This window comes from Haliaeetus leucocephalus, unplaced genomic scaffold (assembly GCF_000737465.1).
Source record: "Haliaeetus leucocephalus isolate CR32 unplaced genomic scaffold, Haliaeetus_leucocephalus-4.0 Scaffold140, whole genome shotgun sequence".
In the NCBI taxonomy this organism is placed as follows: domain Eukaryota; kingdom Metazoa; phylum Chordata; class Aves; order Accipitriformes; family Accipitridae; genus Haliaeetus; species Haliaeetus leucocephalus.
The window spans coordinates 15,723,518-15,738,425 of record NW_010972576.1 but is presented as its reverse complement, the minus strand read 5'-3'; the positions used below and the strand labels follow the sequence as shown (position 1 = coordinate 15,738,425).

The 14,908-nt window shown below is 39.0% G+C and overlaps 1 protein-coding gene across 1 annotated transcript in view; it reads right to left on the bottom strand.

Moving 5' to 3' along the window:
* The window catches only part of EGF (epidermal growth factor), a 62,354-nt gene that overhangs the window by 25,569 nt on the left and 21,877 nt on the right, over positions 1–14,908 (bottom strand). The window contains exons 7-13 of the mRNA XM_010586250.1: positions 11,007–11,132; positions 9,876–9,998; positions 7,292–7,414; positions 5,970–6,095; positions 4,855–4,991; positions 2,767–2,915; positions 1,011–1,115 (exon numbers count right to left, since the gene is read on the bottom strand). Coding sequence (XP_010584552.1) covers positions 1,011–1,115; positions 2,767–2,915; positions 4,855–4,991; positions 5,970–6,095; positions 7,292–7,414; positions 9,876–9,998; positions 11,007–11,132 — 889 coding nt within the window. The remainder of the gene's footprint in view (positions 1–1,010; positions 1,116–2,766; positions 2,916–4,854; positions 4,992–5,969; positions 6,096–7,291; positions 7,415–9,875; positions 9,999–11,006; positions 11,133–14,908) is intronic.

Here is a 14,908-nt window from a genome sequence, read left to right as displayed (position 1 = left end):
TTTACATGAGCAGTTTTGCTGTAGCCAATGCAGGGATCAGTATTTTCAGTAGCCTTAATTGTGTCTCAGATCCTCTTTAATACTGACTTTACAATTATGGACATTGCTATAAGGTCTGTTCCTCCTTTCACTGTTAACTTTCTAATAAAGAAGGTTTTAGTGATGTTTCCTCCGCTCTTTCCCCTAGTAGGCTTTGCCTCTACCAATAATTCTAATGAACAATCTCCCTGAACCTACTTGTTCATAAAAGTTTTCCTGCAAAATGTCTCTATTGTGTTCAACCTTTACTGAAAGATTCTTTCAGGTCTTTTATGTCCAGAGTGAAGTTAACAAAACACGCACCACAACTTGGCTTCATTCCTTCATTCATCAGTACTTAGTTATAGCAGGATAAGAGCATCAAAAAAAAAAAAAAAAAGATTTTAAATCATCCTACTACAGCCATATTGACTGTAGTCCATGGGGCTTTGCCATTCATTAAAATGGCCAGAATTTCATCAAAAGTTTAAACATCCAAAACTGCTGTGATCATCTCAGCACTAGATAAGAAGATATAAGGTGCATTTAAATCAACAAATCTCCACAACAGTAGATTTGGTTTAGTTTCCTCAGAAACTGAAACATGGTGAAAAAAATCCTTTGTAAGCACCATTGGTTAAAAGTGACTACCTTCTTCATGCTAATAGATATGGAACCATCAAAGTTCGTAGTGTGGTGCTTACAACTGTCAGGGTGACCTCAGTTGCTCATGCTATTGTTTAGCTTAAACCGCACACAATATCTTCAATGTTTCTGGCATTTTTTTAAATCTATATGAGAAATGAACATGTCCCAACTCACAAAAGAAACCCAGCAATAAAACATTGCAGTTCACACAACTCTGCAAGGCAACGACTATCCTAACATAAGACTAATGTACTTTTTGACTGCCAAAAGGGCAAGGCTGGCATGCTCATTTTTGAAAAGCCTCCCCAAGTATTACACAATTAACTGGGTTAATCATTCCTTACTTAGCAAATGGATGAACAGCAATCCCTCGGGGTTGGGAGATATCCTCCCAGATGATCATTTTTCTTTGCATTCCATTCAGATTGCTCCTTTCAATGCATGCCTTCCTGCAACACACATGGCACTGTTAGGTCCTCCCTGCTATCTTTTTAATTACCTTCTCAGGCAGAATGTACTAAGTTTTTGCATTGCTTTAGTTTAGCACAAAACTGTAATATGTAACTTTACGATGACAGGAAATAATCCTGCTGATGTACAATGTCTAGTTGTTTTATCAACAAGTAATTCATGTTACCGCCTCGTTATCTGGTCCAGGTCATGATGATAAAATACCTGCTGCTCTGCAGGAGACATGAAGTTCTCCTTTTCTGGGCAAATAATGAGTTGGAAGTATGATCGCTAATAGATCAGTGTTAGCTTTAAAGGGAGTCAGGAGGAAAACAAGCTCCTAACTGAATGGCATTATCGAATGTATAAAGAAGTTTCTTAAATAGTACTTTTGCATAGCATTTTTCATCCAGAACTTGCCAACCATTTTACACATTATATCTATTTTACAGGAAAGAATGAAGGTAAGGTCCTTATGATCACTCATAAAGTCTATGGCAGAGTCAAGGATAGAACCTACATTGCCAGTCCCCGAATCCAACTTTCTTCCAGAAAACTGTACTTATTGCTACAAACTTCACCTTGCCAAACAAGTATCAGCCTCTACCTGAACGCAAGCCTACAGCCTTCCATGCTTATCTGAACCTGCAAAGAAAGGCCACATGAAGATGGGAGGAGAAATATATTCATGCAAACGTGGAGTACAAACAGGTAAATGCAGTGAGTGTGAGAAGGAAGTGGCAGATACAAATTCACAGCTTCACCCTTGACTCTTGTCCTACAGAGTCGAGCACCACAATTTCCCGTTTCACAAGAAACACTGGCATATTTATACAGGAGTGCAATCATGTAGACAAGATTGTACCTAATAACGAGGAAGTGGACTAGCAGCGTATTTAAAAGGGAGAAAGAAGGTGATCTGGGCATTCAAACCCACTTTTTATTGACTAATAAATTACCGGTCACACTGAAACATCATGACCACTCTCAAGGAGTCTTCATTATGTGTTCTGATTTGACACTGCCTTTTCACCAAAGGTCAGTTTTGTTTCTCTCTGCATGTAAGGTTAGATATTAGCTGAAATGTGAAGTAATATTGTCTGCCAGTGGTCATTCCTCTTTTATTAGAGATAATTGACAAAGACTCTCCATTAGCTTAAATAGGCATGATTCTAGCTGTCAACAATGCTGACTTCTGCCCAAGACATACTCAGTACAGTAATACTTTTTTTTTTTTAATATATATATGTGTGTGTATATATATAAAAAGATATAAAGATATATGTATATATACACACATGCAGTGTATGTATATAAATAGAAATGTAGACATATATATATTCACATGCGCATGTGCACATACGTATATGTATATATGCAGTACGTGCTTTAGATTCCTTGCAACTGAATCCAAACCCTTGCTTCTTGGAAAGACGAAGATAAAAATACAATAGCAGACTCAAAGTGAACTTCCAGTGTTTCAGTTTTAAAGAACCTTCCAACTGTATATACTTGAGATTACAGCTACCCAATCAGAATGTGAAGTGTTACTGAATTTAGGATGATATATCAGCTATTTCTGTACCAACAGTCATTTATTCCAAATATTTTATCGCATGCTTCAACATAAATGCACTATGGAGCATGTACCCTCTGTCTGTCCAATACAATTTACGGTTAATCCAGTCCACAGCAAGGCCTTCGGGTATATCTATAGCTTCATGAATAACTTTTTCACGATTTGAGCCATCCAGATTAGCTCGTTCTATCCATTTCAAGGCGGTGTGGGCAAAGTAAATCTGTGAAGAAATAACAGATGAGGTGTTATTAGTTCCCATCTCACTTTCTGCTCTATTTCCCTTGTCTAATAGTTCCACTTCTAAAATAACTTTTTCATCTTGAAAGTTCCCTGAACTGCTTATTCACAAAAAGCTGCACAGGTAACCTGTGATCCCTGATCAAATAAAAAGGCACTTATCCTTCAACCAGGATGACTTCTACAGGCAGCTTGTGCTTAGCCGTAAATCCTTGTTGCCCTATATACAGCCCTCTGAATATCCTGCGGTTTTGTTTCGGCAAGCAGCTACCTCACATGAAGCACAGCTGAGGAAGCAAGAGTAGGCGCAGGCAAAAAGAAGTATGTTATCATTTCACTGGCTGCTCATTTTAAAACGGGCTGAGCAGGGAGAATAGAGGAGTAGTGTATGTGTGCCAAGGAGCTGGGAAGGGAAGAGGAGTTATATAATTTTCTTCTATTTTTTTTTCCTCTTTCAGTCTGCACTTACCTTAATTTTTTACCAGGTGTCTATTCTGTAAGGCTCTGACATTTCCAGAAGAGGCTTCTCAGTTTTGGATCAACATAAAAGTTCTCTGCTGGTGGGGAAACTAGGTTTGTGTTTTCCAAGAATGAGGAAAAAAAAATTGTCTTGCATTTGATATCCAGAAGGAGCCAAACATTGTATGGCAGAACAATATGCAAAGCAATGCCGAGGCTTTCTTGGCAAACGGTAGCAACAAAACAAATAACTTAGTTTTGATGCTAAACACGAGGCCAAACAAAGCAGGAGGGAGGCCTCTAGCATTAAACCAGCTAATTCAATTACCACGGGAGCACAGAGCGATGCTGAGCTAATTTGCCTTGCACCTCAGTTCCGTGCCACCAGGACCAGGCTGCTGCAGCCTGGCTGGCCCAGTGCACGTCTCCTCTCCCGCGCGCTGCCGACCCCGCCGGCGTGCAGAGCTCCCTGCACAAGCGGAACAAGGCTGCACACCCGGCCTCACCGGCGCAGCTGATCTGCGTTCAGCAGAGCACGGAACAACTGCTAGTTCCCCAGCAGGGCCCTATTTCAGGAGCAAGTGGCGATGTTCCAGCAGCGCCTGAAATGATCCTCCTGTAACACAGGTCTGTTAACGTTCGCATTTGTTTAGCTGTGTTCGTCCAGGCCTCGAGATGTTTCCAGCAACTTAACCGGGCTCCTCATCAGCTTTCACTGCACCATCCAGCATCTTTCTTAACACTTTTACAGTGTAAATAAGTCTCACCATGGGAAAAAATAACTATCTGCCACAGAAGGTTTAGCAAAGCACAGCTGAACTCCTATTCTTCCCAAATCTGCAGGCAAGGGGCAGGGCACTGGGATGCGGCCACACAGACAAACAGCTCTTCATGCAGAGGTGACTCCCGTTTCCAACAGCAATGTATGGTAATATAAGGAATACAATTTGTAAGAGCAATAAACCCAGCGAGTGTTCAGCAGTTTTGTTCAACAATGTCAGGACATGGGAAGTAATTCTTGTTAAGATTACTCGTACATTTAGTAGGACTCGTGGGATGTAGCTGTACAGAAAAAAAAGATACTGTTGCTTTTACAGCTACCCAGTGAAAAAAAAACCCACAAAATATTTCCAGAAAATAGTACTGAAATTTTAAGGGAGAAAACTATCAATCACACAAAAGTTCTTTGAAACTGAAATCATGCCTGACATGAATTTAGAAATCCAAATTCTCTGTGAATTAGCCATGTCAATGTACAAAGCACATTCAATTGGTAAGTAAAGGATGAAACTCTTCACTAGTGTTTGGCATCCTGTACCAGTTGTGCTCCTGGACAGGCAACAGAATAACAAGAAGCACAACTTGTAATCTAGATCACTGAGAGCAGAAGGGTTAAGGCACATGAAAGTCCAATCCATTTGTCCTTGCGACACTTCAAAATCCTCTCATTTTTAATGCCTTACCTTATTTTCCACCGGGTCAGAGTCCAGTGCTAAGACTACTCCCATCTGCCAGTCAAGTAAACTTGCATAATCTGTTCCATCAAAACTGATCTGGCGGATATCTTGGCCATTTGCAAATAACAAAAATGGCTTAGGACCTGTTGATGAAAATTTGCACATATGTTAATTCCACTAGGTTCAAAGCGATCCCTAGCCTGCATTACCACCTAGCTAACATTGTTAGTAAGTAATGGTAGAAGACAAAATGAGGAAGGGAAGCACGAAGAAATTAAGGCCCTTGTCCTACATTCCACTTGCCTCAGAAATTAAAGATAAACATGAATATAGGTTTCCAGCATCAGTGCCTTGCCCAAGATCAGCCACAAAATTTGTGATAAAGGCAGTCACTAGCCCCACTGCATTTCACACTGAGTGACTTAGCCTCAAGACAATCACAGCATCACCATAAATGCCAGAATACTTGACTTCTGCGCATGAGAAGCCTTTCACAGTAAAAGCAAGAAAAATGTTGTCCTCCAAAAAATAAAGCTTTTCCTTTATTCCTGAAACAAATCACAAACTTCTTTCTCCTCCTTTCTCTCATGCAATTGGTTATACCTTGCTGCTCTCCACGGTCTGCCCTTTTTTCAGACGAAACAGAAGAGCCTGGAATCCAAACATGCACATCAAATACCTGGGCTTCCTGGGGCCAGTGGGGGAGAAATACCCTTGTAGGGAAGGTCCTTCAACAGACTATTCCCTGCCCTGTTCTCCAAATGTAGACACCTCAACCCCAATTCTGTACCACTGGGCAGAAACTACACCCACATTTATATGAAGGCACAAAAACCTGAATACTGGCAGATCGATGTCCGCAGTACAGGAGCCCAGTGTGAAATGCAGAAGTTGGATAATAGACTGAATCTTCTATGAGGGAGAGTGAACCATATACTGGTACTTGTTCTGGTATATTTCCAAAATAGGTTATTGTTCTAAACAACTAATACTTCCCAAGTTTCACAAAATAACGTAAAACCAGTGCAAAAATGGATCCCAGTTATGCAATCCACTTTAAAGGACTCTCAAATGTTTTTGCTTATATTGGCAGAAATATGGAGGCATACCAAGATACTGACCTATAGCAGTGCAGTGCTTTCTGTCTCGCTGAAGCTTATATCCAGGAAAACAAGAACACTCCCAGGAGGATGGGCTTAAAGAAGAACATATCTGACTACAGCCACCATTATCTGGAGATGTGCAACCTTAAACAGAGCATTTGAAAAATTTAACTTCGCCATTCTAAGAAAAAAAATACAACAAAATCAGAGGTATGAGCAAAAGAATGATTCACTCTGCTTGGGATTTTTACACTGCAAAGCATCTCAGTGACTGACAGATTTACTGAAAGGCCTCCTGCTGAAAGCAGAAGTCTAAGGAAGTGAAAGCAAATTAGTAGTAACTTCTTCCAGAGTTTTTCCTGAAAATTCACAACAGAAGATGGGGGGATGGTCTATACGAAGAAGGCTTCCATGTGTTCTTATTTCAGAGAACTCTTTCTCCCATGCAAGTCTCCTCCCATTTACAATAGAGTAACAAATTTTATCACACTCTGCACTCCATGCAAAGAAACAGCAAATTAATGTCGTTGTCTCCCCAGAAGTTAATTGGGCTAGGATGGTGAATTGCTACTTTCTAATACAACAAACCAAGATTTCATACAAAAAGAAACAATTCTTTCTTCTTGGGGCTGTACAATGGTTATAGCCTCAATGCCAACCTGAGCTTACTCAGTGGAGTGTCCTTAACAAAACAGCAACAGTGACTGAATCTACGTATACAGTACAGTCCACAATATTTAAGGGATGTAAAAGGGAAGGGGATTTTTCAAGGTTTAAGTCTGGCATTAATGGATCCCTAAGACTGAAAAGATACAGCTGAAAAGCTACAGGTCCCTGAATTTGGAAATCTTGCTGGAATGGGGAATGACAAATTAGTGGGTGTAGCAGCTTCAAATATTCTGACTGCAAAAATTACATTTGTGGGTAATTAGATGAAATTGCTGTAAGTTAGAGTGACTCTGAACCTGGGTTGCACAATGTCAATAAAGTCATCTTCAGATTTCACCCAAGCCCCAATTTTGTATCTACATTTCCCCTCAAATATAAATTTTAGATGTCTCTTGCAACAAACATGTGGGAGATGCCTTGATCTGTGCTGACAACAAAAGAATTTGGCTTCCAAACATTGGATGTTGCTGCTAAGAAACATCTATTAAAAATGAAGATGAATACTGCTCATCTCGGCACTCAAAGCACCTGACATTCCATTGCCTCCTATCTTGTCCAATCATTTACAGCTGTGCAAAATGAGTGTAAAATGCCTTTATTCACTTCTGGCTCTCAGTGCCAAGAATAAACAGAGTTTGGGAGTCACCACAGCTAGAAAAAATGTTACTTACCTGTGCATGCTTTGCCATCCACTTTGAGTACAGATCCTTCAGGACAAAAGCAAACAGGCCCTTCAGATGTTTGAAGGCAACCATGGCTACATTCGGTGTCGTTACTTGTACAGGAAATTAGCTCTACAGTAATTTAAAGAGGAAAAAAAAATCTTTCTTAAATAGCAAAAGAAAAAGAAAAAAAGGAAAAAGAAAGAAAAAAGAAAAAAATAGAAGTGTGATGTTGAGAGTACAACACTTCTGTGGTCTTTCTGGGTTTTTTTTTGTTTTTTTTCCAAAGTTGTTTTTTCCCACCCTCTTGTAATTATAGCAAAGGAGAAAGCCAAAATTGCTGGGTCCTGAAGCCATTATACTGATCAGCTTTAAATTTTCCAAAATTGTATGAAGACATGTTATCAAAATAGAAATAATTTTTTAAACTTTCTTTTTTACATTTCATCAAAAATAGATCTGGTTTTGAAAACTACAAGGAAGTTATACTGAAAGAATAAGTATAAAACAAAAAGAGAATGAGGAAAGACTACTTTCCTACAACTCCAAGGGTAACAGAGGTAGAATCAATGAAAACAGGAGATGAACTTTCCAGAAATAAAGCTATGTTCTTTAGCAGCAATTTTTGAAGCTGTAGGGGCAAAACCATCTGAGGACCTGGAAATAGCTTTCCTTTACTTTCCATTATAATTGTTGGAGCCCCAACATTTTTGTGAGCATTTCTTTAATGCAGTTTCACAGGATATGCTCCTTCCACCTTCTGTATTGCAGTGCTGCATCTCTTTACGCCAATTCTAGTGCCATATGGCAACATCTGCTGGAAGACTGGAACTAATGCGAGTTTCCCACAGCTGCTTCTTTGAATCAGCTGCATACACCAGCTTAAATGGTACATAGCTGTTGCAAATATTGCTTCTCCAGGGCAACTGCACTCTGGACTGGATTGTTCTAACCACTTAAGCACAGTGAAGAGGGTCAAGAAACTGTTCTCATGTTTCTTTCTGACCAGAGCTTGTGGCTTTAAATGAAGAGCTTCGTAAAGGACTTGGAGGAGAGAGCATCAAAATGTCCGGTCAGCATGTGGACTTCTCACCTTGCATCTCTCTTTCTCTCAAGTTGCACAGTTGGTGACATATCTGCCTTGTGCTGCAGTAGTTAAGGAGTTATACTGTCCATGCTGCATCCCTAGCCTGTGTTAGAAAAACATTATTTTCTATCTAATTTGAGCCACTCAAAATGTAGGCATATAGTTCAAGCTAGTCATCCAGAGTAGGACTGAGTTGCACAGTGTCTAAGTGTTGTTTTGGACACAAAAGGATATCCCACCTCCCAATAGCCTCTGGCTGCAGGTCTCCCATAAGTCTTCTGTCACATCTGGCTGCCTTCTCCAGCTGTCACACACAGCCTGGACCCCCATGTTTGTGTCACTGAATCCTGCTCCTGGCTCCCTCTTAATAGAGAGGGACAAGTGACTCTTAGAGGTCTAAAATAAATTGACTGCTAGAGTCTGTTAGTCTCTACAGCTACATTTACTCTCTAGTAGTGATATTTAATGTACCCTACGTCCTGATCCTGCTGTGATCCAGACTGAACTCATTGGTGTGCACTGGCACTTCTACTTGGGGCATATACCAATGTTTTATTTCCATGGAAACAAGGTAGAAGGACCTTTGCCTATGCCTAAATTCCACTTCATTATGAAATAGAAAAGTGACTGGGAATATCCCAAGACCTCAAAACTTGGATGCATTTCACATTTTATGTTCTAGACTTACTTTCAAAAGGCTTAATTCATTTGTAGGCTGAATATACGCAGTGCTGCATAAAGGGAGAAAAAAAAAGTTCACCTCTGACTCCTACTGTGACTAAAATATGGTCCTTGAAGCTTACTGACAGACAGATCTTTGTTTTTTCCCCACGTTTCTCTGTGTTCTCTGCATTTAGTTTATTCACATTTATGCAGCTTCAGAGAGCTTTCTGCTTTATGTACCTATGTTATATGGATAAGTTCTCTCAGGCATACTTCTCATACACAATTTAATTGATAAAAGCAAAAAAAACCCACAGGTGCAGCAGATCCCCAGAATAAACAACTTTATGAGTACTTCCATGTGTCTTATTTATTGTAAACTGATGCACATGCATTTAATTTCATTAATGTCACGCACATTAGCAATGCTATCAACCCTGATCTGAAGAGAAAAAAAGATGATGCTGTAAGCTGCTCATTCAGAGACTGTGCAAATTCTTATGCAGGATAGCCAGAGTGAGCCAAATTCAGAAACCACATTTAAAAAGGTATAAGTGCTTATCTACCTGGAACGTGCCACAGAGCCTAATCTGAGCAAAGAGGTCTCTCTGGAGACCTACTCTTTTTTTTTTGAGGAGGCTCACACTTGGTTACTCACGTGTAACTTATACTTCCTTAAACATGACATCTGAACTTGGTTCACTCAGTTTAAGCTGATCCTACTTACATAATAAGGGATCAGAAGCAAGCAATGCAACACACAAAACTTTCAGCAGTTCCGATGTTAAATGAGGACTCTCTCCAATATGATACTCAAAGTGTTTATGTATTACTGCTACTTACCATGACATGTTTTTCTATCAGGCAGCAGAACAAAACCTCTCGGGCAGGTGCAGTAATAGGAACCAGGGATGTTCACACAGCCCAAAGTACAGCCATGATTCCAGAAGCCACACTCATTGATATCTGCCAAAAGAAGCACTTGGTCTGTCAGAATAATGTCATCAGCCAGTGTGAGGGAATTTGATTAATGAAACAAACCAACAGTCTTCAAGAAGGACCTCTTTTTCTCATTCATTTTACAAAAATACGTTGGCCCTAATGAATGATAAAAAAGCAGGTTTGCAGACCTTATTCAAATAAAATTTAAAAACCTTCTAGCAAAACCTACTCAGGCTGCATGTGTCCAGCATAGATGCCTAGAGGACTTTCAGAAGTATGCCTTCTCATACAGATTTCCAGTGCCAGTTAAATCCTGTGTCCACCCAAAAAATTTACATTAGACACTTTCTTCAGACAAAAAATTCTTTTAAAAAATTTGGCTCCAACATGACTTAAGTAAAATTCTCAAAATACAGAAGTGGTTTAGAAGATGAAATTCAGAAAGCAATCCTGGTGAATTTCCTGAGAACTGGATGGCTGCTCCTCAGGCAGGTCTGTAAATCCTGTAAGCTAGAAATTTTGATGCCTTTATGTCTTTTCAAATCTTGTTACATAGTGAAAAAGATGCTTCTAAAAGTGATATGTTAGCTACTATTGATAGTAATGTTAGATTTTTATTAAAACAATCCAGATCAAAACATTTAGAAGCATGGTAAAAATTTGTGTCTTTTTTGAAAGTGGGACTTAAGACAGCCATCTTGTTGCAGGATTTTTCAATGTTTCACCTTTGGTGATATATCTGTTTTAATTTTTAAATAAAAATTAAATTAGCAACCATAAGCATGTCTACTTATCTGACACTCCTTTAACTACTCAGGCTAAGACCAAAATTTCTTGCAAGAATAGCACTTGTGGCACTTTCATAGGTCTCCTTTTAGACTATTTCAGAACATGGAAGGACACAAAACTGAAATGGCACAACTAGAATTTTTAAGACCTCAGAGTGTTTTTTCATAAAATATGAGTAAAGTAAAAGAACAGAAGAATTTTTTCATCTGATGGAATAAAGCTGGTGGGAGATTCATGTATTACCTTCACAGAACTGTTTATTACGACTTAAAATAAAGCCACTAGAACATTTACACCGATGAGTCCTTGAGTCTGGCCTGCAGATTCTTCTTCTGCACTTTTCTTTGTTCAAGTCACAGGTTCCTTTTTCTGGAAGAACAAATATAGTGTAAACATAATGGGGTTCTTACCATACCAACCTTCAAGGAGAAACTATTCTGAGCAAAGTGATGTGTCTACTTCTCAACAGCTACTTGCTCAACCCGAGGAACTTCTTATTAATAGAAATAACTTCTATTGTTTTCTATTGGTAAAATCAGGCTAAAAAGTCACTAAAAAAAAAAAAGAAAATACTTGGAAGCTTAAGAGTAGGTCTGTGCAAATGATAATTTCTAGCTCTGTGTCAGCATAAGCATATCTAGAGAGAGCCTGAAGTAGGGGACGGTTTGGTTTGGGTGCATACCTATAGTCACTATGAAAGGGAAAACCCTGCATAACAGGCTTTGTATGCCACCAGTCCTGCACAGTATTACATTACCAGGCTCTGTAAAACACTCAGAAAGAAGAGAGCAACAGAGAGACAGCACACACGCAAAAAGAGAGAGAAGAGAGATTTTAAAAGAGAGAGAGTATACGAAGACTGAAAATTATTAGCACAAAGCAGTGCTCAAGTCTCACATTATTTAACAAAAAAAATAGCTGGACAGATCATAATGACCATATGTTTCATTTGGACAAGAAGTCTCAGCACAGTCTAGAGAATCTTTGTACTGGAGTGGATCCTGGTTTCTGACTATAAGAAATACAAGTGTTATAAATCTTGAACTCAGATTTAAAACTCGGGATGTTTCTGATGTCCAAGATATGCTCAAAGTTTCTTCAAAGGAAGCAGAAAAAAGTACCCAACAGACCCCCAGAAGCCTTCCTCCTTCTGCTGCTTCACTGAAAAAGGCAAACAGGTATCCACGTATCCTTTTTCATGGGAACAATTTGCAGGGTGTCTGTGCTCAGCTATCTTTTAGAGCTGGTGCTTATGGTGTTATTTCTGCCTCCCAAACTATTATTTTTGTTTTAATCTTCCTAATCTTCTTCTGGGGTTGTTTGCCCCTTTCCCAAGCTAAGAATAGCTGAACTGCTGCTACTGAATGTGGGTATGCAGCCACCCACACACAATATTGTCTTTGCCCTGTGCTGTCTGTGTAACGCATAAGAGAACAGGGGCTCATACAGGCAAAGAAATTTGTGTGTGAACAATGTTCTTGTGCTGTTTCCAATTCACCTTCCAAATTCCAAGAGATGGAAAGTAGCATAATATTTAAATTTGACATTTAGTCTTCTGCTAGCCACAACAGAGAAAATGCTGGCTATTTGGTGGAATGACAAATCATATCTATAAAAGACTGAAATAATTTCCCAGACAGACACTTCAGCTTGGCTGAAATCATCAACATTGTACTTATTTGGGTCAAACTGATTAATTCTTCTGTGACAGAAGTTGTATCAGTGAATGAAAAATGATGAATGCATGACTAGGTGGATATTATCTATCTTATTAAGCATGTTAACTTTTGAGAGACTTGAATTTTACATAGTTTTAGTTGAGCCTCTCTTTTTGTAGAACTGGTTTTGGACTTGACCCTTAATCTTTGTCCCTCCTGCAACTGAATCAGGAACATATAGTAGTGGGGTGTCTAATCTTCAAATACAGAACTCATTAGAATGACAAAAGTGCAAGTACATGCAATCACAAAACAATACAAACCAGAAACAAGACCACATTCAAGGCTGCATCTAATGCTTATCACTGGTGCTGATTTTCTGCCCCTTGCTTGTACCATTATTGGTCTAATGAGACCTAAGACAACCAGAAATTACAGGACAAATAACAGAAGCAATAATTTTGCCATCTGGGCAATCTCAAGAAGATATTCTTTTTTAACTGAATAATTATTAGAACTCGATATTGCCAAATCAATACGTAAAAAAAATAATCATATTTCAAAATTTAAAGCGAATGGTGACTAAATTATGAATCATGAAGTTTTAAAGGTAATCTTTTCTGGAAAAACAACGATTATGAACGATACTTTCTAGTTTGTTTTTTGTGGTTTGGTTTTTTCCCTTCCATCACCTCTCTTCTATGGAAATGGGTGTTCTCAGATAATAGCCTGATGTTGGTATCTTACACTGGAAAGAAACATAACATAATTCCTCCAATAAAATATCCTGAGTGTACTGAATATCATTAATCTGTCAGAGAAGATACTTCCAAAAAATTCCAGAGTCAGTCTTTGAGATTTTAAGGTAATGAACATATTTTATGAGCCATTAATAAAAGTCTAAAGAACATTCCAGCAGGCATTTATAAATACACATACTGTCATCAAATCAAGGGTTAGCTGTCAAAAAGAATTGAGGTAAATTAGAGGCCCTCTTCCAGATATTACTGTACTAAAGTTGTTGTGTGGGGTTATAGCAACCCCCTAGCTGAATTAATGCTCTTCTCTCTACTTATTGGCCCTGACCAATCCAGGAAAGTCTTTCAAAAGAGAAAGGGAAGAAGGGACATAAGGAATTTAAGTAGTAAAGTAAATAATCCAAATTCCAGTAAAAAATCAGATCATGTTAGTTGAGCACTTCTCATCAGTTCCCTTTTCAACTGAAGGAACTCACTTGCTATCTGCTTTAAAGAAAGCCTGATAATTCACGGCTGACACTACATTGCAACATACACTTTTTTAGCTTCTACAGAGCATCCAATTAGTCTAGGTATGCTTTTATCTCCATGTTTCTCTGTTGTAAGAGCAGCTATAAATCTCATTTGTACTCCAGGCTCATTAGTCCTGCTTTCATCCCAGTTCTTGCACTGGATAAGCCAAGCAACATATATGTAAAGTCCAAAAGGTTCATCTGGATTCAGCCTGTTAAGCTTCTTTCTACTCCATCACTTCCCAGACATTTTTACAAGAAGGTATTTGGAATAAAAAAAGGCCTACTGCTGACAGCACTTACTGCCATACAAAAATTTACTAAACATGTTGGAAATACCGGGGTATATACTGCAAGACATTTAAAAACACTGGTAGTTTATTTATTAATAAAGGTGGGGAAACCCTCTTTCCAACAGAAAGGGAAAGACTGGAAAGCAGCATGTTATTGTGGAAGAAGTGGAGTTAATCTTCTGAGAGAAGAATAAAAGCTAAGCGTCCATAGTCGATGAAATTGTGCTACACACTCTCGTGGAGAGGACATATGTAACACGACCAATAGCCCCTGAGATTCAGGAGACCACTGTCATGAACTACCTTTCTTGGTCATTGTTTCTTCCTCTCCAACTTCATGCATATGCAGACATGGTAACAGACACCCAAGGAGGCCTCATGAGACCTTCCAAATCTCATTGTAACAACCCTGAGATGTGTGGACATGCCACAGTGTCTGTACCACAAACGTATCCTTCCCTAGTTACTCTGTATGAGAGCACCAAACATGTCCGTTGAAAAAAAGTGCTTCCATTTGCCAGGATGACCATTTTCCTCAAAGGAAGCACAGAACAGGTATTATCTCTGAATGGAGGGTCCCTGCATTTACAACTATAAGCTTGATTTCCAGGAACACTTTCTCTTCTGCATCTCAACAGCTCTTTGCACTGCAAACAAAGCATTTGAAGGAGAAAGTTCCCTTGAAGATTTTGATTTTCCCACTCAGACCAGACTTCAGGAAGAAGAGACAGCATGGTACCATAAAAAGCTGTTGGTTGGCATGAAGAAAGACAAAGCCTCTTTTATAGTAGATATTTACAGTTTCATTTTTGCTCATATGAACAAACACTACTTTCTCCTCATGTCTGTATACTACCTATACCTCTGGGAACCCACGGCCATCTTCCCTTGGAGGTTCTGCAACCATTGCTTGACACAAAAATG